Here is a 25,160-nt window from a genome sequence, read left to right as displayed (position 1 = left end):
GGAATGAGTCTGACGACATTCATCCACAGAGTCAGCATTGAGCCCAGTATTCTCCTGTCCTGTAACGGGTATGACTGGAAATACATAACATGTTGTGGTTCTGTTCGCCGAGCTGGGAGTTTGTGTTGCAGACGTTTCGTCCCCGGTCTAGGTGACATCCTCAGTGCTTGGGAGCCTCCTGTGAAGCGCTTCTGTGATCTTTCCTCCGGCATTTGTAGTGGTTTGAATCTGCCGCTTCCGGTTGTCAGTTCCAGCTGTCCGCTGCAGTGGTCGGTATATTGGGTCCAGGTCGATGTGCTTAGTGATTGAATCTGTGGATGAGTGCCATGCCTCTAGGAATTCCCTGGCTGTTCTCGGTTTGGCTTGTCCTATAATAGTAGTGTTGTCCCAGTCAAATTCATGTTGCTTGTCATCTGCGTATGTGGCTACTAAGAATAGCTGGTTATGTCGTTTCGTGGCTAGTTGGTGTTCGTGGATGCGGATCGTTAGCTGTCTTCCTGTTTGTCCTATGTAGTGTTTTGTGCAGGCCTTGCATGGGATTTTGTACACAATAAGGACTGCACAAAACACTACATAGGACAAACAGGAAGACAGCTAATGATCCACATCCATAACACTACTGTTCCTGATGAAGGACACGAGAGCGAGAGAGACAGAGACACAGACAGCGACCTAGACCAATGCATCCAGCATATGCACCTTTCCTGAGTTCACCTCCTTTCACTTCACTTCCTACAAACCAACAGTTTAATCCAGAAAAGAAATGGAATAGGAGGGGTGAGAAGAGAGGGTGCTGTACTCAGAGGTTGGTGCAGTCTGGGGTAACACTCAATCTTCATTCAGAGAGAGAGAGAGAGCAGCAGGAGCTCATGATCCAACTTCCACATTCAGACAATGACGGGATGCTCTGATTGGTAGGAGGACCAGCCTTCCTTCCGGTCCTCCAAAGCTCCCCATTGGTCATGCCTCCCCGTGTCGAGGTGAAGGGAGGGGCGCGGTAGGTAGAGTACGGGAGAGAGGTCACGTGGGCGTCACAAAGAACAGCGCCGCCGCGTGACGCGCGGCGCGGTGGACCAATGGGAAAGGCTGGAACGCCGCACGGGCGGGCGCTCCGTCCAATCAACGCGCGGCCTTTGTGACGACGGCGGTCCCTCGATTCACGTGATCGGTTGCTCCTGCACATGCGCCGTTGCGGGGGGGTTAAGGGGAGATGATATTGTGTTGGTCTGGAGGGTGTCTGTGTCCAGGACGAGGTGAGTGTGGCTCAGTCAATGAGCATCAGTCAGACCCTGCTGGAGCATGGGGGAGGGAGGTGGGAATTAGGTACAGCGAGAGTTAAAGAGTGTGTGGGATGTAGATTTACAGCTTTTTTAGGTAATAAGTCCCTTTCTGCACAATACTGGGGGATGGGTAATATCAGAACAGCAGAGAGAGAGAATTGTGTGTGTGTGTGTGTGTGTGTGTGTGGTGGAGATTTGCAACACTTTTTTTTTGTAGATATTTTTATTGAAATTTAACATTTTTGCAAATTTACAAAAATAAACAAAACTCTCAAATACAAACATTGATGTACAATTAAATCATATATACAATAGTCATAATTTAACAAAGAAAAGAGAAAGAAAGAAAACAAAAAAAGAAAAACAAACGAAAAAAGAAAGAAAAAAAACTCAACTTTCTACTAATCTAACCTATAACTAACCAGAGTGTATACCTAAGTCTCTTACATGCTCGGAATGTATAAACATCAAATATAATAAAACCCGTATTCGCGCAGGATTCCTCTCCCAAGGGTCCCCGGAGCAGCCCGGTCTGAAATCTTCACTAAATAAAAGCCCTTGTTAGGATAGCCGAAATATCTGCATTTATATAATTCAAAAAGGGCTGCCATATTTTATAAAATAATTCAGTCTTTCGGTGCACCATATTTGTGAGGAAGTCAAGGGGATATATTCCATAATTAATCTGTGCCAATTTGAAAGTCCAGGGGGGCCCTCAGCCACCCAGTTCACCAAAATATTTTTCCTTGCACAGAAAGAGAGAATAGAAAATAGTCTCTTCCCATGCATATCCAGAGATGAGAGGTTCGAAAAGCCAAAAGGAGAGATACAGGGTCCACCCTAATGTCCGTTCCTAAAATTTCTGTCAGGGTATTTGCCACTTTAGTCCAGTATCTGCGGATTTTCTGACAAGTCCACAGACAATGTACAAGAGTACCCACCTCTATTTTGCATTTAGGACACATTGGAGATGCTCCTGCCTTAAATTTTGCCAGTCGAGCCGGAGCTATATGGGCCCTATGAAGTATCTTTAGTTGGATAGCCTGAGTTCTGTTACAGATAGCAATTCTTCTAGCATTTTCCCAAATGTCATTCCACATATCCTCAGAGATTTCTAGCCCCAAGTCCTGCTCCCATGTTTTAAGCAGGTCATCCATGTCTCCTGAGACTCCATCATGTAGCAAATGGTATATAGTACTAACGGAGGATGCCCCCGCTGGTCGTAAGACATTACGTTCTCTGTCTGATTTATAAAGACTATCTATTAATGTAGTCTTCCTCTGTATATAATCTCGAACTTGGAAGTATCGAAAGAGATCCCCATTAGGTATTCCGAATTTCAGACGCAGCTGCTCAAAGGACATCAGGATCCCATCTTTAAATAGGTCCCCTAAGCATGAGATGCCCCTGGATCTCCAGAGTTTAAAGGTGGCATCTGTAATCCCCGGTTGGAATCCCCATGCGCCTACTATTGGTGCATGGGGGGATGTTTTATGTGAGTTACCCTCATTTTGCCGCATTATATTCCAGGCCTTAATTGTGTTTAATATTATGGGATTTTTACAGTGGTCTGTAATGATTTTCCTCTTATCTGAAAATAAAAGGTTAATAAGTGGGTATTTTACTTGGGAGGCTTCGATATCCAGCCAAATTGATTGTGGATCAGATGAAACCCAATCAGCTATGTAACTTAGTAGGGAGCTTAACTGATATTTCCTAAAGTCTGGGAAGTCCAGTCCTCCCCTTGCCTGTGGAAGCTGTAGCTTCTTCAGCTTAATAAGGGGCCGTCTATGGTTCCAAATAAAGCAGCCCAACCAGCCATATAATTTACGTAGGGCTAGCCTTGGCAGCATCAGCGGGAGCATTCTCATAGGATATAAGAGACGGGGCAGAACATTCATTTTAATTAATGCTATTCTCCCTACCAGGAAATCGGAAGGTCTCTCCATCGCTGGAGGTCCTGCCTTATCCTTTCCATAAATTGTACAAAATTAGCCCTATACAGCTGATCAAATACTGGCGTGATAAAAATACCTAAATATAAGAAGCCCTCCAGGGACCAACGGAAGGGAAAAGGGGATCCGTCCATTAAGTGGGGTATCATAGCCAGACCACCCATTGGCATGGCTTCCGATTTTGAAAAATTAATTTTATAGCCTGAGAATGCACTAAATGTATTAATAACTTGAATTAGACGAGGCACTGACATTAAAGGATTACTGAGGAATAAGAGACGTCATCTGCATAGAGGGTAATTTTGTGTTTACCTGTACCAATCCTCGGGGCCGTTATATTAGGATCAGTCCGGATGGCTTCTGCTAATGGTTCGATTATCAGTGTAAACAACAATGGTGAGAGAGGACATCCTTGACGGCAGCCCCTACCCACACTGAAGCCATCCGATCTTAACCCATTAGTAATAACAGCTGCTTTGGGGTCACTATACAATGTTGAAACCCATTTGGTAAACACCTGTCCAACGCCAAACCTTTCCAATGTGTAAAATAAATATGACCATTCAACCCTATCAAATGCCTTTTCCGCATCCAATGAAATTACTACTCCTGGTATCTTTCCCTGATGACAGGCTTGGATCATATTCAAGACCCTTCTGATATTATTGGATGATCTGCGGCCCTTAATAAATCCCGTCTGGTCCTCCTTTATAATATATGGCAGTACCCTTTCTAGTCTTAGTGCTAACATTTTTGAGAGAATTTTAAAGTCTACATTTAGTAAGGATATTGGTCTGTAAGATGCACAATCTTCTGGGTCTTTTCCTTTTTTGAGGATAAGAGAAATATTTGCTTCTTTCAGCGTGGGCGGGAGACAGACCTGACTATGCGCAAAATTATACATATCCATAAGTGGGTCAACCAATATTCCTGTAAATTCTTTATAGAATTCAGCTTGAAAACCATCCGGGCCCGGTGCTTTTCCGCTCTGAAGTTGCCTAATTGCCTCAAGTATTTCTTGGACTGTTAAAGGGATATTTAGGGCCGACACCTGTTCCGGAGTCAGGCCCGGGAAGGTCAAATTTTTAAAAATGACTGCATCCTCCTAATCCTATCTTCACAATCCTGCGATCTATATAGTTCAGAATAAAATTCTTTAAAGGTCGCATTGATCTTTTTATGATCATGAGTCAGGGTACCTGTACTTTCCTTGATGGTTGGAATAGTTTGAGGGGCTTTCTTTTTCTTTGCAAGAAATGCTAAGTATCTACCCGGTTTGTCGCCATATTCATATAATCTTTGTTTCGCAAATAATATTTCCCTTTTAGCCGTTTGAGTAAGCACGGTGTTTAAAGCTGTCCTAAGAGCTGTAATCCTCTGCAATTTTGTGATAGAAGGTCTATCAGCGTATGCTGTTTCGGCTGCTTTTAGGCGAGCTTCGAGCAGACGCTGTTGCTCTCCCTTCATTTTCCTCTGGGTCGCTGAATAGGAGATGATCAAACCTCGTGCATAAGCTTTGATGGTCTCCCACATCATTGACGGATTGCTAGCCGTACCAGTATTAATTTCTAAAAAAGTTTTAAGTTCTTGGGAGAAGTACTTTAAAAATTTGCTATCTTTTATCAGGAAGGGGTCCATATGCCAATGCCGAGCAGATGTCCCATTGTTCTTTACCTTAGTTTCCATGTATACAGCGGCATGGTCAGAGATTGCTATAGTACCTATTTTACAGGTTGCTATAGAGTTTAGAAAAATCGATGGGGCAAAAAACATATCAATTCTTGTGTGACATTTATGTGGATTAGAGTAGAAAGAAAAATCTCTACCCTGTGGATGGAGACATCTCCATACATCTACCAATCCTAATTCTTTATTCAGGTCCGCCAGTTGTCTAGATCTGGGAGATACTCCAGCGGCACTCTTGGGAATCCTGTCTATTTCCGGATCCATAATACAATTAAAGTCTCCCCCTATAATTGTATGACGGGCACCAAAGGCCATCAGTTTTGAAAAAGCTTCCGTTATGAATTTAAAGGGGTGTGCCGGGGGGCAGTATACATTTAAGATCCCATATTCCTCTCCATTTATGAGAGCTTTAATCAAAATATATCGTCCAGATTCGTCTTTTATCTGATTTAGAATTTTCAAAGGGAAGTTCTTCCGGACAAGGATAACGACTCCCCTGCTTTTTGAATTAAAAGAGGAAAAAAAGGCCTGATCAAATCCGCCCTGTCGTAATTTTAAGTGTTCTTTATCCGACAGGTGTGTCTCCTGTAGGAGAGCTATATCAACTCTCTCCTTCTTAAGATTTGATAATATTTTCTTCCTTTTAACTGGCGAATTACTCCCCCTGACATTCCAGGTGCACCACTTAACCGACTGTTCAGCCATAATCATCTGGACAGATCCGAGACCCCTCGGGAGGGGAAACCCTATCTAGAACATCCCGAGCATGGAGCATACAAGATTTACAAAAGTAAAGACTCTCTGATACACTCAAAACAATATAACAAAAAACTCTTTCTAAGTATAAAAAATATAAAACATTCCGAATTGGAGATTTTCTCCCTTGTTCCCAGGGAGCGTCACTTCCTCTCCCACAGTCCATCTTACCCTCTTCCAACCAGTGCCCCACCCTTGACCCAGGTGTTCCTCAATAAAATGAGGGTGGCACAGTGGTTAGCACTGCTGCCTCACAGCGCCTGTAGACCTGGGTTCAATTCCCGACTCAGGCGACTGACTGTGTGGAGTTTGCACGTTCTCCCCGTGTCTGCGTGGGTTTCCTCCGGGTGCTCCGGTTTCCTCCCACAGTCCAAAGATGTGCGGGTCAGGTGAATTGGCCAAGCTAAATTGCCCGTAGTGTTAGGTAAGGGGTAAATGTAGGGGTATGGGTGGGTTGCGCTTCGGCGGGTCGGTGTGGACTTGTTGGGCCGAAGGGCCTGTTTCCACACTGTAAGTCTAATCTACCCAAAAAAAATAATAATATAAAGCTAGAGTTAACAGTGAACACCCCACCCCCACCCACACCTAAATATATTTGGGAATATGAATACCATATATAACTATAAGATTACAATCTCAACATGTAATACTTAAATATAATACCACAAAATAACAGGGGAAAGAAAAACAACCCCGCTCCTAAAAACAGAAGTAAAATAGAATAAGGTAACCACCTCTCCCCATCAACATTAACCAAACGCCCCAACATATATATATATATATACACACATACACACATGGGGGGAAAGATAAGAAAAGATGAAGGGATGTAAACCAAAATAATGGGAAAGGCAGACCAGCGTCCACAATCTCTTACAGTTTATTTAAGAGAGTCCAAGAATTCCTTAGCCTTCTCCGGTGATCCGAAGTTATATATGGATCCTTCGTGGCTAAGGCGTAGCGTCGCTGGATATCGTAAGGAGTACTGGATATTTAAGTCCCTTAAACGCTTCTTCGCCTCATCGAATGCCTTCCTCTTTCGGACCAAAGCTGGGGAGAAGTCCTGGAACAGCATGATCCTGGATCCTTTGTGGGTCATAGCTTGGGGATCTTTTCCCAGATTTCTTGAGGCTTCCAGGAGCATCTGCCTCTCCCTATAGCTCTGCAGCTGGAACAGGACCGGGCGTGGGCGCTGGGTTGAGCCGGGCCCACGTACTGTGACCCGGTAGGCCCATTCTACCCTTACCTGGCCTGATCCATTATGCAGATTTAAAAGTTGTGGCAGCCAATGCTCTAAGAATGCTGTCAGCTGGCCTCCCTCTTCCTGCTCGGGCAGGCCCAACAACCGAATATTTTTTCTACGACATCGATTTTCGAGGTCATCAATGTGGTTTTCTAGGTTCTGGACTCGATTCTCGAGAAAACGGATGTGGTCGGCTGTTGATTTTATCCCAGTGTCTGAGGCTGCGGCCTTCGACTCCACCTCTCTGACTCGGCACTCCAATTCCTGAATGTCTCTGCCCTGCTTCTGCAGCTCGGCTGATAGTGCTTCTCTGCTCTGCCGAGACTCATCGATAAAAGCATCAATCTTCGCCTCCCACCTGGCAAACATCTCCTCAAAGCTCATCTTCATTGGTAAATCTCCTGAAGTAGCTGAAGACACCTTTGTTGCAGCTGAAGAGGGAGAGGGTGGGGGAGGGGTCCCTGCTTTCTTAGAGCCGCCTGTTCCTTCCCTTTACTCATTTTCCAGCTAGTATTAGACTATTTAAATGTACTAATAGGTAACTATTTAAGGTTAACAACTATTATAAATGGTTTAGTGAATGTGGTGGGGGTGGATAGCCCACTTTTCCCAAGTTTTGGGTAGAGCACTGTGGACTCAGTCTTGCTGGGTCGCCGCCATCTTGGATCCCCCCGCAACACTTTTTAAAGTTAAAAATCACACAACTCTAGGTTATAGGAGAAAGTGAGATCTGCAGATGCTGGAGATCAGAGCTGGAAATGTGTTGCTGGAAAAGTGCAGCAGGTCAGGCAGCATCCAAGGAACAGGAGATTCGACGTTTCAGGCATGAGCCCGTCTTCAGGAATGAGGAAAGTGTCCTCATTCTTTCCTCATTCCTGATGTAGGGCTTTTGCCCGCAACATTGATTTTTCCTGCTCCTCAGATGCTGCCTGACCTGCTGTGCTTTTCCAGCATCTGCTGTCTTTTTCGCCTGGAGGTTTTACTAGCTACCTGATGAAGGTGCAGAGCGCTGAAAGCTCAAACTGCTAAACAAATCTAATGGGCTACAACCTGGTGATGTGTGATTTTTTTTACCTTTGTACACCCCAGCCCAACACTGGCATCTGCATATTGTAACTTGGTTGTTTTAGGGAAGTTCCAAGAAACTAGAATGATCTGTTCTGAATTCCTATCGTGTGCAGGCAGCAATAACTTTTGTAATCCCCTTTTCACAGGATATGAGAAGTGCAGCTTTGCAGGTAGAGCTCCCCAACGGAGTACCATGTGAAGGTCTGACAGAGCCCCTTGATTCGTGGGACAGGAGAGACGTCCCTCTTTCAGTCCAGAAGGGGAAAATTCTTTGAACGTTTTTGTCTGCTTCAGTAGGCCTTAAAGTATCGTCTCTTCCTGAAGCACAAGGGTACGTGCCTGAGCCAGTTTGCCCACTGTGGGGAAAGGAAGTCTCAGGAGGCATTCCGCGCGCCATGGAGAAACCGTGGAAGTGTGGGGATTGCGGGAAAGGATTCCGCTACCCGTCCATGCTGGAGATCCACCGCCGTGTCCACACCGGGGAGAGGCCGTTCAGCTGCTCTCAGTGCGGGAAGGGCTTCACCCGGCTGTCCATCCTGCTGACCCACCAGCGTTTCCACACCGGGGAGAGGCCGTTCGCCTGCTCCGAGTGCGGGAAGGACTTCAGCGACTCCTCCAGCCTGCTCAAGCACCGGCGGGTCCACACCAGGGAGCGGCCCTTCACCTGCTCCGTCTGCGGCAAGGGCTTCACCCAGTCGTCCAACCTATTCTCGCACCAGCGGGTCCACACCGGCGAGCGGCCGTTCAGCTGCTCGGTCTGCGGCAAGAGCTTCACCCAGTCATCCAACCTGCTGACCCACCAGCAGGTCCACACCGGGGAGCGGCCCTTCACCTGCTCGGTGTGCGGCAAGGGCTTCACCCACTTGTCCACCCTGCTGCGGCACCAGCAGGTCCACACCGGGGAGGGGGCCTTCACCTGCCTGGTCTGCGGCAAGGGCTTCCCCCACTCGTCCGGCCTCCAGATCCACCAGCGGGTCCACACCGGGGAGAGGCCGTTTACCTTTCCCGAGTGCGGCAAGGGCTTCAGCGACTCCTCCAACCTGCTGTCGCACCGGCGGCTTCACAGTGGTGAGCGCTCTTTCATCTGCTCCGTCTGCGGCAAGGGCTTCACCCGGCTGACCAACCTGCGGACGCACCACCGGGTCCACACCGGGGAGAGGCCATTCACCTGCCCCGTCTGCGGGAGGGGCTTCACTCAGTCCCAGCACCTGCTGCGGCACCAGCGGGGGCACAAGTGACGGGGCCAGCCGCTGTGAGTCACCGCCCAGGGCTGAACCCTGGGTGGGAGGGGGGAGGGTCACTGCAGTTGCTGTGCTCTCATCCCCTTGGCATCCAGTGGCTCTGCGAGCCTGCGACTGCACATTTCCTCCTGAAGTAGAGATGTACAACACAGAAACAGACCCTTTGCCCCAACCCTCCATATCCTCAACTAATCTAGCAAATGGCCCTATCCCTCCAAACCTCTCCTTACACAGATACCCAAGTGGATGCCTTTTAAATGTTGCAATTGTACCAGCCTCCACCACTTCCTCTGGCAGCTCATTCCACACGCACACACACCACCCTCTGTGTGAAAAATGTTGCCCCTTAGGACCCTTTTTAAATCTTTCCCCTCTCACCCTAAACCTATGCCCTCTAATTCTGGGAAAAGACTTTGTCTATCCCTATCCATGCCCCTCATGATTTTATAAACCTCTCTAAAAGTCACCCCTCAGCCTCCGATGCTCCAGGGAAAACAGCCCCAGCCTGTTCAGCCTCTCCCTGTAGCTCAAACCCTCCAACCCTGGCAACATCCTTGCAAATCTTTTCTGAACCCTTTCAAGTTTTGCAACATTTTTCCGATAGACCAGAAGTGCACATAATACAGAGGAACTTCAATTATCCGGAATTAGATGAACCAGCACGGTGGCTCAGTGGTTAGCGCTGCTGCCTCACAGTACCAGGGACCCGGGTTTCAGTCCAGCCTCAGGTGACTGTCTGTGTGGGATTTGCACATTCTCCCTGTGTCTGCGTGGGTTTCCTCCGACAGTCCAAAGATGTACAGGTCAGGGTGAATTGGCCATGCTAAATTGCCCGTAGTGTTAGGTACATTAGTCAGAGGGAAATGGGACTGGGTGGGTTACTCTTCGGAGGGTCAGTGTGGACTGGTTGGGCCTGTTTCCACACTGTGAGGGATCTAATCGTCAAGCAACTGAAATACACCCTGCATGTGTCCTTTGGATAATCGAGGTTCCTGTGTATTCCAAAAGTGGCCTAACCAACATCCTGTCCAGACCCCAAACCCTATACTCAGTGCTCTAGCCAATAAAGTGATCTGCAGAATCTGCGGGACTTGCTTAATCCTGGGTGGTAAATCTCGTGTTTCTCCTTCTCTTGCAGGTGGATCCAAGATTTCACTCTCTGTCCCATTGAGTCTCCAGTGAGGTCCTTCAGCTCAACTGGTCTCTCTCAGTATTTCTGACCCATGTGAGCCTCTACGCACCTCCCCTTCACTTGCTCACACTTGATTTCCCTTACAGCAGCATTCCCTTCAGTTCCTTTCTCCCTGACGTCTGTATCCAGCTTCTCCTTAAATGCCGTCCACCTCGACCTGCTACTGTGGGGGTCATTCCCGCTGCAGACAGAGGTCTCTCCTTTGTAACCTCTTCAAAAGATTTACCGCTGACTTCCCCCTTCAGTCTTTTCCATTTCTGGGTCTCCCCGCTGTTGTGAAACTTTGAAAAGGTTCAGAAAAGATTTACAAGGATGTTGCCAGGGTTGGAGGGTCTGAGCTAAAGTCTGAACAGGCTGGGGCTGTTTTCCCTGGAGGCTGAGGGGTGATCTTATAGAGGTTATAAAATTATGACCGGCATGGATAGGATAAATAGGCAAAGTCTTTTCCCTTGGGTCGGGGAGTCCAGAACGAGAGGGCATAGGTTTAGGGTGAGAGGGGAAAGATATAAAAGAGACCTAAGGGGCAACCTTTTCACGCAGAGGGTGGTACGTGTATGGAATGAGCTGCCAGAGGATGTGGTGGAGGCTGGTACAATTGCAACATTTAAGAGGCATCCACTTGGGTATCTGTGTAAGGAGGGGTTTGGAGGGATAGGGCCATTTGCTAGATTAGTTGAGGATATGGAGGGTTGGGGCAAAGGGTCTGTTTCTGTGTTGTACATCTCTACTTCAGGAGGAACTGTGTTGTATTAGATGTCGGAATATCTGTTTAAATGGAGCCGTGAGCTTTCCCAATGTAGACAGGGCTCCTCGAAACGTGGCAGTGTCCCCCCTGCAGCTGCAGAGCGAGACAGGAGAGTTTGTTTTTGTGAATGAGCAGTTGTAGCGCGAGGTGGCTGTTGCTTGGTGACGGTGAGGCTCCCCCGGCCCCGCCCATCCCCCCCGTGCAGACGTCACGCGGGGGCGAAGGCGGTTGGGAGGAGAAGTCGCTCGAGCGGGGAAGCGGCGGCCGTTAGGAAAATGGCGCCGTGCGGCCCCGGGGCAGACCCCCGTCACTCACCTTGTGCTTGTGCTTTTTACCGTCACTGATTTTTTAAAATCCTTGTATTTTTCACGCTTGCGGACTAAGCTAATTGATAGACTAAGGTGTAGGTTATGGTGGATTGGCCGTACTAAATTACCCATAGTGCCCAGGGATGGGCAGGTTATGTGGGTTGACTGTCCTAAATTACCCATAGTGCCCCGGGGTGGGCAGGTTGTAGTGGATTGGCCGTGCTAAATTACCCATAGTGCCCGGGATGGGCAGGTTATGTGTCCTAAATTACCCATAGTGCCCCGGGATGGGCAGGTTGTGGTGGATTGGCCGTGCTAAATTACCCATAGTGCTCCAGGATGGGTAGATTTCAAGTTGATGAGCCATGGGAAATACTGGGTAAAATCAAGGACTGCAGATGCTAGAAACCAGATTCTTGATTAGAGTGGTACTGGAAAAGCACAACAGTGCAGGAAGCATCCGAGGAGCTGGAAAATGGACGTTTCAGGCAAAAGCCCTTCATCACAAATACAGGTAAAGTGCCTGCAGGGTGGAGAGACAAATGAGAGAAGAGAGGATGTGGGGTGGGGGTGTGGACAAAGGAGCATAGAGTACAATGGGTGAATAGGGATGGGAATGGAGGGGATAGGTCAGCGAGGAGGGTGGGGGGAAGGTAGCAAAGAATACAATGGGTGAATGGGGATGGAGATGAAGGTGATAAGTCAGAGGGGGGTGGAGTGGATAGGTGGAAAGGAAGATAGGCTGGTAGGACAAGTCATGGGGACAGTGCTGAGCTCGACGTTTGGAGCTGGGGTGAGGTGGGGGATGGGGAAATAGAGTGAGGGGATGGATATGGGTGGGACACTCTTCAGAGGGCCAGTGTGCAATAGATAGGCCGAATGGCCTGCCTCCACATTGTCTGGATTCTATTGACTCCCCCCAAAAAAGAGCATTTTATCGGCATCTATCTTATCAAGCCCTTTTCAGAATTCTACTGGTTTCAATAAGATCACCTCCAGTTCGTGGAGGTATACAGCACAGAAATAGACCCTTCGGTCCAACTCGTCCATGCTGACCAGGATTCCCAAACTAAACTAGTCCCACTTACCTGCATTTGGCCCATATCCCTCTAAACTTTTCTATTCATGTACCCATCCGAATGTCATTTAAATGTTGTAACTGTACCTGCATCTACCACTTCCTCAGAAAGTTCATTCCACACACAAACCACCCTCCGTCAAAACAGTGCCTCAGGTTCCATTTAAATCTCTCTCCTCTCACCTTGAAAGAATATGCCCTCCTAGTTTTGAGCTCCCCTACACGAAGGAAGAGCCCTTTGCTATTCACCGAACCTCCACTCCTCATGATTTTATAAATCTCGATGAGGTCACCCCTCAACCTCCTTGTGCTCAGTGAAAGGTGTCCTGGCCTCTCCTGATAACTCAAACCTTCCAGTCCTGGCAATGTCCTAGTGATTCTTTACCGAATCACCTCTAATAGTCTTCTTCGTATTACAGGGCCACCAGAACTGTATCCAGTACTCTAAATCACCCTGTCTACCAGTGATACAACTTTCAAAGAACTACGTACCTAAACCCCACCTCTCCATGTCTCGGGTTTGGAGAGATATGGGCTGGGTGCTGGCAGGTGGGACTAGATTGTGTTGGGATATCTGGTCGGCGTGGATAGGTTGGACTGAAGGGTCTGTTTCCATGCTGTACATCTCTATGACTCTATGTCTCTCTCTTTTACAACATGACCCAGGGTCTTACAATTAACTGTACACATCCTGCTCTTCCTTATTTTAGTAAAATGTAAACCCTTGCATTCATACCTGTCTCATACACACATACATCAACACTCTCACAGACTTATACTCCACCACACTTTCACTTTACCAAACATACACACACTCTAACACGCACAAACTCACATGCACACAATCACACACTCCCCTGCATGCACACACGCACAACCATGGGGTGAATTTGTATTGGCAGAACTATATTTGCAGACATATTCAATTTTGCTCAAAAAGCACACAGTCTGCAGGCAGTCAATCCATGTAATATTTTATAAATTTCTACTTGGGAAATAGTATCCCAACCTTGAATCAGACTGGTTCTGACAGACTCGAACCTCACACCTTTAAAGGCATTGTCTGAGCTGAGATGTGACTTTTTAAAAAAATAAAACCTTAAAATCATCTCAAGAACATGACTTGAAAGATGTTCTTATGATTTACATACTAACGAACTGAAACCTGCAATCAGTTCAAAAAGATGAAAGAGGTAACAGCAATCTAGGTTTGTTCAATATATCCTATCAGTTGCATGACACGGTGATCTTTTACATTTTATAGCAATGTCTTTGATCCTGCTTCACAGCTACCCAATGAAGGAGCAGTACTCCAAAAGCTGGTGCTTTCAAATAAACTTGGTGTTGTGAGAGTTTTTATATTTTATCCACCCCAGTCCAAAACCGGCACCTCCACATCTAGTGAACACAGCCCAAACGTCCCAGTGCTGCCAGGAAACTTTACAATGCTGATGAAATGATACAGCACCTGCACTCACGAAAAATTTACAATTTCTAATGATACTAGCTACTCATTCACTGCTCCATCTGATACACAACATTGGAACTTAGTGCAGGAGGCTGAAAGAAATGAGCAGCTTTAATACTAAAAACTCTTGGAGCTCAAAACTTTCAATGAGAATATAAGCCCGGTGGTAAGTTCAGGTAATCTTTATTGTGACCCAACTTTGTTACAGCTTCAGATCTCCCCCAGCAAAAAGGTAGAGAAAAAGTAGCTACTTTTCAAACAGCTCAAGACCAAAGTGCACACACATCCCCCCACACCCACACTTTCCTTAGTATTGGTCAATACCGAGTTGTCCCTTTGTGATTGGATCCTTGGTACAGCCTTAACCTGTGGGAAGTATTGCCTCACTCAGTAATTTCAACCTGTATCCAAGTAAGTTGGATGGGCAGTGTCGAGTCAACCAGACTGCTGTGGGTCTGGAGTCACGTGTAGGCCAGACCGGGTAAAGGATGCAGCTGGAACGACTGAGTGAATCCTTTCCCACAAAGGCAGTTTCCTCCCCTAAAAAGGATGTGAGTGAATCAGATGAGGGTTTTCTCCAACCACCGCCCCGCCCCCCCCCCCCACAAATAATGGTTTCACCGTTAGATTCTGAACTCCAGTTTCTGACCAAATTCCAATTCCACCATCTGCCGCGGCTGGATTCGAACCCAGCAGCCCCAAAACTGGGTTGATAGTCCAGTCGATAATGGCACTCGGCCGTCGCCCCTTCAGTGCGTCCACAGTTAGGAGGAGCAGGTGAAGCCCTTCTCGCACTGAGAGCGGGCGAACGGCCTCTCCCCGGTGTGGAGCCACTGATGGGTCAGCAGCTTAATCGAGCAGGTGAACCCCGTCCTGCACTTGGGACCCTGAAGGGGCTCTCCCCCTAGTGGAGCCGTTCGTACCTCCGCAGGTGGCTCAGCTGACTGAACCTCTCCCCACATTCTGAGCAGCTGAAAGGCCTCTCCCCCGTGTGGATCCGCTGGTGGGTCAGCAGGGTGGAGGCCTGGGTAAAGGCCTTTCCGCACTTGGGGCAGCTGAATGGCCTCTCCCCCGTGTGGATCCTCCGGTGCCTCAGCAGGGCAGAGGCCTGGGTAAAGGCTTTTCCACACGTGGGGCAGCTGAATGGCCTCTCCCCCGTGTGGACCCGCCGGTGCATTAGTAGGTTGGAGGAATTGCTAAAGGCCTTCCCGCACTCTGTGCAGGGGAATGGCCTCTCCCCCAAGTGAATCTGCTGGTGTCTCAGCACGTTGGAGGCCTGGGTAAAGGCCTTCCCGCTGAACGGCCTCTCCCCCATGTGAACCCACCAGTGGGTCAGTAGGTTGGAGGAATTGCTGAAGGCCTTCCCACACTCGGGGCATCTGAACGGCCTCTCCCCCATGTGAACCCACCAGTGGGTCAGTAGGTTGGAGGAATTGCTGAAGGCCTTCCCACACTCGGGGCAGCTGAAGGGCCTCTCCCCTGTTTGGATCCGCCGGTGGGTCAGCAGGGTGGAGGAATTGCTGAAGGCCTTCCCGCACTCGGGGCAGCTGAAGGGCCTCTCCCCTGTGTGGATCCGCCGGTGGGTCAGCAGGGCGGAGGAATCACGAAAAGCCTTCCCGCACTCAGGGTAGCTGAAGGCCCTCTCCCTCATGTGAATCCGCTGGTGGGTCACCAGGTTGGTGGAATCGCTGAAGCCCTTCCCGCAATCGGGGCAGCTGAAGGGCCTCTCCCTTGTGTGAATCCGCTGGTGCCTCAGCAGGGTGGAAGAATTGCTGAAGCCCTTCCTGCAGACAGAGCAGAAGAACGGCTTCTCCCCAGTGTGGCTGCGCCGATGAGTCTCCAGGACAGACGGGACATGGAAACGTTTCCCGCAGTCGCCACACTTCCACAGTTTCTCTACGGGGCAGGATTCCTCGGGTTTCTCCATGGCCAACGCTTCAGCCACGCACAAACATGTGTGGAGCCCCTCCCCACTGTGAATTTCTTTTTCCAGGTCGTATAAATGCTTCAGGCTCCACACAGTGCGCTGCAACAGTATGGTCTCTCATCCAGTCCCACTGATGCTGAAAACGTACTCAAACTGGAACCAAAAAGCTTTGTTCTTTCTCACAGAATCATAGTTGGAAAATTATTGTCGTTCCGATGGAATGAGTGACTGTCAGACATTGATGTCAAAGCGAGGACTGCAAACAATGGAGAGTCCTTCATCTGTTGATTTTGAAACTTCTGTCTTCTGATTGTCCAATACTCTGTTAAAAAGAGATTACAAAAGTAATCATTGTCAGTGCGGTGTAGAAATTCAGAACAAGGAATTCTACTTTCTGCGGAATATTTTTTCTTTCGTTATTCCACCATCCCACACTCTCTCTCCACCTCTGTTCTCACTCTGCTCTAACTAATTCTCCTGAAGATGCTGATTCAGGATCTTACAGGGGCATTAAAGCAAAAACGTCAAGACTAATATCAAGATAAATCCACCTGAAAGTTAATACCTTTCACAACACTGGGATACTGCTGAGAGCGAGCAGGTCTGCCCCTCAGGTCCCTATTAAATCATTCCCCTCTCAGCTCAAACGTATGTCCTCTAGTTCTGACTCCCATACCCAGGGGAACAGACCTTGGATATTCACCCAATCCATGCCCCTTATGAAAATCCATCAGACAATAGACAATAGGTGCAGGAGTAGGCCATTCTGCCCTTCGAGTCAGCATCATCATGGCTGATCATCCACAATCAGTACCCTATTCCTGCCTTATCCCCATAACCTTGGATTCCACTATCCTTAAGAGCTCTATCCAACTCTTTCTTCAAAGTATCCAGAGACTTGGCCTCCACAGCCTTCTGGGACAGAGCATTCCATACACCCACCACACTCTGGGTGAAGAAGTTTCTCCTCAACTCTGTTGTAAGTGGCCTACCCCTTGTTTTTAAACTGTGTCCTCTGGTTCAGCACTCGCCCATCAGCGGAAACATGCTTCCTGCCTCCAGAGTGTCCAATCCTTTAATAATCTTATAGATCTCAATCAGGTCCCCTCTCAGCCTTCTAAACTCAAGTGTATACAAGGCCAGTCGCTCCAATCTTTCGCGTAAGATAGTCCCGCCATTCTGGGAATTGATCTTGTGAACCTATGCTGCATTCCCTCAATAGCCAGAATGTCTTCCCTCAAATTTGGAGACCAAAACTGTGCACAATATTCTGGTGAGGTCTCACCAGGGCCCTGTACTGCTGCAGAAGGACCTCTTTGTTTCTATACTCAATTCCTCTTGTTATGAAGGCCAGCATGCTATTAGCTTTCTTCACCGCCTGCTGTACCTGCATGCTTGCTTTCATTGACTGATGTACAAGAACACCTAGATCTCCTTTACCTAACTTGACTCCATTGAGGTAATAATCTGCCTTCCTGTTCTTGCCACCAAAGTGGATAACCACACATTTATCCACATTATACAGCATCTGCCATGCATCCGTCCACCCACCTAGTCTATCCAGGTCACCCTGTATTCTCCTAACACCCTCTTCACATTTCACCCTGCCACCCAGCTTTGTGTCATCAGCAAATTTGCTAATATTACTTTTAATACCTTCATCTATATCATTAATGTACATTGTAAAAAGCTGCAGTCCCAGCACTGATCCCTGCAGCACACCACTGGTCACCACCTGCCATTCTGAAAGGGAGCCGTTTCTCACTATTCTTTGTTTCATGTCAGCCAACCAATTTTCAGTCCATGTCAGCATTTTGCCCTCAATACCAAGTGCCCTAATTTTGCTCACTAACCTCCTATGTGGGACTTTATCAAAGACTTCCTGAAAGTTCAGGTATACTACATCCACTGGATCTCCCTTGTCCATCTTCAGAGTTACATCCTCAGAAAATTCCAGAAGATTAGTCAAGCATGATTTCCCCTTCATAAATCCATGCTGACTCTGACCTATCCTGTTACTGCTATCCAGATGTCGTAATTTTGTCCTTTATAATTGACTCCAGCATTTTTCCCACCACTGAGGTCAGCCTAACTGGTCTATAATTCTCTGTTTTTCTCTCTCCCTCCTTTCTTAAAAAGTGGGACAACATTAGCCACCCTCCAATCTGCAGGAACTGATCCTGAATTTATAGAACATTGGAAAATGATCACTAATGCATCCACGATTTCTAGAGCCACCTCCTTCAGTACCCTGGGATGCAGACCATCAGGTCCCGGGGACATATCGGCCTTCAGATCTAACAGTCTCTCCAACACCATTTCCTGCCTAATACAAATTCCCTTCAGTTCAGGCCCTTCAGCCACTATTACATCTGGGAGATTGCTCGTGTCTTCCCCAGTGAAGACAGATCTAAAGTACCAATTCAACTCTTCTGCCATTTCTTTGTTCCTCGTAATAAATTTACCCGTTTCTGTCTTCAAGGGCCCAATTTTAGTCTTAACTATTTTTTTCTTTTCGCATACCTAAAAAAGCCTTTACTATCCTCCTTTACATTTTTGGCCAGTTTACCTTCGTACCTTATTTTTTCTTTGCATATTTCCTTTTTAGTTATCCTCTGTTGTTCTTTAAAAGCTTCCCAGTCCTCCAATTTCCCACTCATCTTTGTTATACTTTTTCCCTTTTGTCTTTACATGGTCCTTAACTTCCCTCGTTAGCCACGGCCACCCCTGCCTCACCTTTCTTCCTTTCTGGAATGAACTGATCCTGCATCTTCTGCATTATACCCAGAAATACCTGCCATTGTTCCTCCACTGCCATCCCTGCTAGGGGATTGCACCATTGAACTTTGGAGGTATGAGGGAGGAGCTGGCCAGTTTCCCTTATTCAACTGAAATATTCTCACTTCTGATTCTACCCTCTCCCTTTTCTAACTGCAGATTAAAGTTTATTGTATTGTGGTCACTACCTCCTAATGGCTCCTTTACTTCGGGATCCCTGATCAAATCCGGTTTGTTGCACAACACCTGGTAGGCTATAGCACAAGCTATTCTAAGAATCCATCTCGGAGGCACTCCACAAACTCCCTTTCTTGGGGCCCAGTACCATTCTGATTCTCCAAGTCTACCTGCATGTTGAAATCCCCCATAACAACTGTACTAATATCTTTGCTACAGGCCAATTTCAACTCCTTATTCAACTTATATACTACATCCAGGCTACTGTTTGGAGGCCTGTAGATAACTCCCATTAGGGTCTTTCTACCCTTAGAATTTCTCAGTTCTAGCCATACTGACTCTACATCCCCTGATTCTAGGTCCTCCCCGTGCAAGGGACTGAATATCATTCCTTACCAACAGGGTTACCCCACCCTCTCTGCCAGTTAGTCTGTCCTTATGATAGCACGTATACCTTGAATATTCATTTCCCAGGCTCTGTCCACTTGAAGCCACATCTCAGTTATCACCGTATCATTGTAACTGCCAATTTCCAAATGAGTCTCAAGCTCATCCACCTTATTTCTAATGCTTTGTGCATTCATATTTAATATTTTTAATTTGTTACTCCCCTCACCCTTCCTATCAATCCCTATTTCCATGACCTTACGGCATGATCCTTTTGAGTTTTCTGCTCCATTGATTCCATTGTCTTTCTTGACTTCTCTTGTTCTAACTTTCTTCTTAAACTTCCAGTTTGTCCCCTCCCTCCCGCTATTTAGTTTAAACACAGCTGTGTTGCAGTGGCAAACCTACCTGCCAGAATGCTGGTCCCCCACCTATTAAGGCGCAACCCATCCCTCTTGTATAATTTATCCTTACTGCTAAACATCAGCCTCTCATGCTCCAGGGAAAATATCCCTGGCCTATCCACCCTCCCCTGTAACTCAAACCCTCCAACCCTGGCAACAGCCTTGTAAACCTTTTCCAACTCCTTTCAAAGCTTTACAACATCTTGCCTCTAGCAGAGAGACCAGAACTGAATGCAGTATTCCAAAGGTGGTCTCACCAATGTCCTGTACAGCTCCCAATCCCTGTACTCAATTGTCTGACCAATAAAGGAAAGCATCCCAAACGCTTTCTTCACTATCTTCCTGAGACTCCACTCTCAAGGAACTATGAAACTGCACATTTGGATAAGTACATGAATAGGAAAGGTTCGGAAGGATATGGCCCAATCTAAGTGGGACTAGCTTAGTTTCTGAATATAGTCAGCATGGATTAGTTGGACTGAAGGGTCTGTTTCTGTGCTGTCTGACTAACTGTTCTGTACTGGTCTTGAAATCATTTTCTTGCCTTCCCCCACAAACATCCACTTCTTTGTTGTTCCAAAATCAGATGAACTCAGCCTTGAATATATTCAATGACCCCCTAACTGCAGGAAGACATCCCCACGTCTGAACGCAATTCCTCTTGCTAATATACCACTTGCCTTGCTGATTGCTTGCTGCACCTTAGATTAGATTAGATTACTTACAGTGTGGAAACAGGCCCTTCGGCCCAACAAGTCCACACCGACCCGCCGAAGCGCAACCCACCCATACCCCTACATATACCCCTTACCTAACACTACGGGCAATTTAGCATGGCCAATTCACCTGACCCGCACATCTTTGGACTGTGGGAGGAAACCGGAGCACCCGGAGGAAACCCACGCAGACACGGGGAGAACGTGCAAACTCCACACAGTTAGTCGCCTGAGTCGGGAATTGAACCCGGGTCTCCAGGCGCTGTGAGGCAGCAGTGCTAACCACTGTGCCACCGTGCCGCCCACCTATCTGACAACTGGCAGTGATTGGTGTAGGAGGACGCTGAGGCCCCTTTGCACATCCACACATCATTCCTGGTGAAGGGCTGGTGCCTGAAACATCAACTCTCCTGCTCCTCAGATGCTGTCTGACCTGCTGTGCTTTTCCAGCACCACACTTTTCGACTCTGATCTCCAGCATCAGAAATTCACCTCCTTTCTGCTTTTTTTTTCCACAGCAAAGGCTGTAACTTGACATTGTGGCACTCCATTTGCCATGTGTTTGCCAACTGTGGTCTTCTCTACATTGTGGAGACTTAGCATAAACTTGGGAAACTGTTCGCCGAGCATCGCAGCTGGGTCCACAGAAGCCGACTGGATCTCCCAGTTACCACCCAATTTAATTCCCCTTCCAAATATGACCATCTTTGGCCTCTTCCATTGCCATAACAAAGCAAACTGCAAATTGGAGGAACAACACCTCATCTTGTGCCTGGGCAGTCTGCAGCCCTGAGGATCAACATTGAGTTCTCCAATTTCAAATCACCTCCCTTCACCACTCTGGAAAAAGGTGGTGAGAAAAAAAAGAGTACCATGCTCAGAGATGTTGGACAGGGGAGGGGCTTTGCAGTCTGGGGTGAAGCTCAATCTTCATTCAGAGAGAGAGAGAGGGGAGCAATGGCAGCTTTAGAAGCTCATGGTCCAACTTTTGTATTTAGACAATAGAAGGGGGGTCTGATAGGCAGGAAGACAATTCCAACTCTGGACTCCTCCCGTCAGTTAAACTTGTATGTCTGATGATTTCGCTGTATGGGATACTGACTGTGTACATTATGCAATTCACAGTGGCGCCCGTTTGGTCGCCGACTTTCACCTGACGGCTTGGTGACATCCTCGCCTCCAACAACGAGCTCAAAGGGTTAGCCGCCGGTGTCTTATTTGTCAGGAACATAACCCCAGAAAAGGCTTGCCTTGCACTCCGGGTAGAACTCCCTTGCAGGAGGGTCCCTTTGAGACAATTCAACTGGACTTCATTGAGTTTCAGAAATGTCAGTGCTATAAATATGTTTAGCTTCTTGTTGATGACTTTTCTAAGTGAATTGAAGCCTACCCTTCCCCTAACACTGCTGCTGAGACTGTGGTGAAGATTTTGCTTAAGGAAATTATTCCCTGCTTCGGTATACCTGCGTGCATTAGCTTGGACAATGGACCGCACTTTGTTGGTAATAGTAATGAAGAACTCTTGATAAAGTACAGATTTGAGACAGCCCAAGGAATTCCTTATGAACTCAACTTGCAAGCCTCTCTTGGTTCATCCTGGAGATCATACCTTTGGTAGTCTGGAATTTAAAAAAACTCTTGCAGACAGTTTTAGTTTAATTTCAATCATCCCCTTCATTTACCAACAGCATCACTGTTACAACACAACATTGATACCTATAAGCCAGGCGAACTGGATTCTAATAACCCAGGAGAGTAGGACATTGTTCTTCCTTCAAGAGCCCTGGCAGGCTACTCTGTTGTACTATCACAACCAGACTACCTTTATACACAAGTTTACATAGGCTGTACTGTCACAAACACAAAAAGTTAACAAAAGCACTGCATGTTCTGAACTAGACAGATAATAGTGAAGGACAATAATTCAAGGGAGAAGTCAATTGATAGGGAGTTCCATTTTGAGGTCAGAATCAAACATTGTTATTAATTTCACAAAGGAACAGCCGTGTATGTTATCACTCGGTGTCCTGTTTGTACAGATTCACTGATGTTCAGGCAAACATTCTTAATTGTCTTACTCTTCCTGCCTATTTTCTATTGTGCAGCAAATGTGTTGTATAATTCAAAATTAAACATTTTAGTCAAAATGTTAAAGGATAACTTTTGCAATACTGTATGAGCCCTCCTGCCACCTGTTTGCTGATGTCTTTTAACCCTACTGCAGGGTCGTATGAGAATTGCTTTAATGGAACCAGCTATGGGTGTACATGTTCCACATAACATCTCCTGCCTATTTGAGACTTGTCTCACCCACTCCTGTAAGACAAAGGGGCCATATACCTCCTGCCCGTATAGACAAACAGCTTGCGTTCCACTGGCTGGGATACAGCAGGTCTTATGCGGCATAAGTAACTCTACCCATCTCCATGTACGGACTCGGAACGGAATCCTTCCCTTGCGCATTTATGCTTCATTTTTCTTTTCAGAGCTCATAACGTCACCAAGATCACTTGCAATAGAGCTAAGGGAGACTCTAATGGGAACAGAATTCTGAGGACCATTGTCTACCAGATGTACAGCACAGAAACAGGCCCAACTCATCCATGCCGATCAGATATCCTAAATCAATCTGGTCCCATTTACCAGGACTTGGCCCATATCCCTGTAAACCCTTCCTGTTTGTGAAGGGCACTGCTCGTCACTGGCCACTCGGGTGTTTCCTTTCTTCCTGGTGTTGGAAATTGAATAAAGATTCGTACACCTTGTGTCTCACACCTGCACACACACAACATGGGTGCTGGGGAAAAAATAAGCACTACTGCAATTAGGCGGTAGCGTGGGGATTAAAAGGAAAAAAAAATTAAAAATAAAAAGGAGTGACAGACATCCTGTTCACTCAGAGCTGCCAATTAATAAAAAATAATAAACCCTTCCTGTTCATTTACACATCCAGATGCTTTTTAAATCTGGTTGTGATCATACCAGCCTCCACCACTTCCTCTGGCAGCTCATTCCTTACATGCATTGCCCTCAACATAGGCGTTGCCCCAAAGGTCTCTTTTAAATCTTCTCCACACCCTCACCCTAAACCTAAACCTATTACCCTGTAGTTCTGGACTTCCTCCATCCCAGGGAAAACACCTTGTCTATTTATCCTATCCATGCCCCTCATGATTTTATAGAAATCAGTAGAGTCACCCTTCAGCCTCTGGCCCTCGAAGGAAAACAGCCCAACCCTGTTCAACTCAAACCCTGACAACATCCTTGTCAATCTTTTCTGAATCCTTTCTGGTTTCACAACATCATTCCTCTAGCAGAAAGGCCAGAACTGCACACAACATTCCAAAAGTGGCCTAACTTGGTGCAGCTACAACATAACTTCCCAACTCATCTACTCAATTAAAGGATTGAGAAAGTTTTCAAAACCTACAAGACACTGGAGACAGAATGGAGGAACTTTTACGGGTCAGCTTGGACGTCAGGCGGGGGGATGGGAATGAGGAAAGGAAGCTGAATGTGCTGGAGCCAAGGTGGAGGAAGAACAGAGGATGCAAAACCGGCTTGAAGCTGCAATGAGGAATATTGCATGTGCTGTACTTGTACCTGTTGCAGTTAATGGTGGGAATCGGGTGCATTTTAAACATCAAAACAGAAAAGATATCCAGCCCTCTCCCTTCCCAACCTCTATCCTTCCGTCCCTCTTCACTGGGGTAATTAAGAAACCGACCTGAGTTTGCAGAGGCTGCTCCCTCCCTGAATTCACTCCAGTTGCAACACTTCCCCTCCTGCCGTTTCTCCGGCCCTCCCAGGATGAGGAGTTGCCCAGAGGGAGGGGGTGTCACTCAAACTGACAGGGCCACTTCCGCCTCGTGACGTCACTAAAGGGGCGGGAAAGTGGCGGGGCGAGGTTGCCAGCGGGCCCCCTCACTGCACCTGCGCGGCCCTGCAGCAGAAGGGGAGGAGAATCCCTTCCCTTCAGGGAATCCCCACTTTTTTTATTTCAAAGGTATACTTTATTCATAAAATAATTTGATGGTCTGTACAATTGGTCATGCCATACATATGTAAACATTTACATACAGAGATCAGAATTTATCATTTTATACAGGTCTGTACATTTTTCAATCATATGCCCATACAATTAGCTGAGGCGTCAGCAGAGCCCAAATGACTGTGTGGGCCCCCTGTTCTTCGTTAGGCAGGCATATGTTACACGGTGGTCTTTCCCCACCGTCCCTTGGCGGCAGCTGCCCCAAGCTTCAGTGCGTCCCTCAACACGTCGTCCTGGACCTTGGAATGTGCCAGTCTGCAACACTCATTCGGGGTCAGCCCCTTCAGCTGGAAGATCAACAGGTTTCGGACCGCCCAGAGAGCGTCCCTTCAGGGAATCCGCACAGTGTAGAAGCAGGCTATTCTGTCCCACGAGTCCACACTGACCCTCCCAAGGGTGACCCTCCCAAGGGTGACCCTCCCAAGGGTGACCCTCCCACACCTATTCCCCCACCCCCATTGCTCTACATTTAACCCTGCGTAATACACCTAACCTGCACATCCCTGGATATTATGCGGAATTTGGCATAGCCAATCTACCCAAACCTGCACATCCCTGGGCACTATGGGTAATTTAGCATGACCAATCCACCCTTTACTGCACATCCCTGGGCACTATGGGTGATTTAGCATGACCAATCTACCCAAACCTACACATCCCTGGGCACTATGGGTAATTTAGCATGACGAATCCACCCTTT

General features: G+C 47.2%; 1 protein-coding gene and 1 pseudogene across 1 annotated transcript in view; one reads left to right on the top strand and one right to left on the bottom strand.

Annotated features, from left to right (window-relative positions):
* LOC132808381 (zinc finger protein 229-like) overlaps window positions 1–9,226 on the top strand; it is a 45,791-nt gene extending 36,565 nt beyond the window's left edge. Inside the window, exon 2 of the mRNA XM_060822124.1 lies at window positions 8,390–9,226. Coding sequence (XP_060678107.1) covers window positions 8,390–9,226 — 837 coding nt within the window. The remainder of the gene's footprint in view (window positions 1–8,389) is intronic.
* Window positions 9,227–14,861: 5,635 nt separating this feature from the next.
* Window positions 14,862–24,192, bottom strand: LOC132808380 (zinc finger protein OZF-like; annotated as a pseudogene).
* Between the last annotated feature and the right edge of the window lie 968 nt (window positions 24,193–25,160).

This window comes from Hemiscyllium ocellatum, assembly GCF_020745735.1.
Source record: "Hemiscyllium ocellatum isolate sHemOce1 chromosome 27 unlocalized genomic scaffold, sHemOce1.pat.X.cur. SUPER_27_unloc_5, whole genome shotgun sequence".
In the NCBI taxonomy this organism is placed as follows: Eukaryota; Metazoa; Chordata; class Chondrichthyes; order Orectolobiformes; family Hemiscylliidae; genus Hemiscyllium; species Hemiscyllium ocellatum.
Note: the sequence above shows the minus strand (reverse complement) of the source record. Positions and strands in the feature narration are given on the sequence as shown.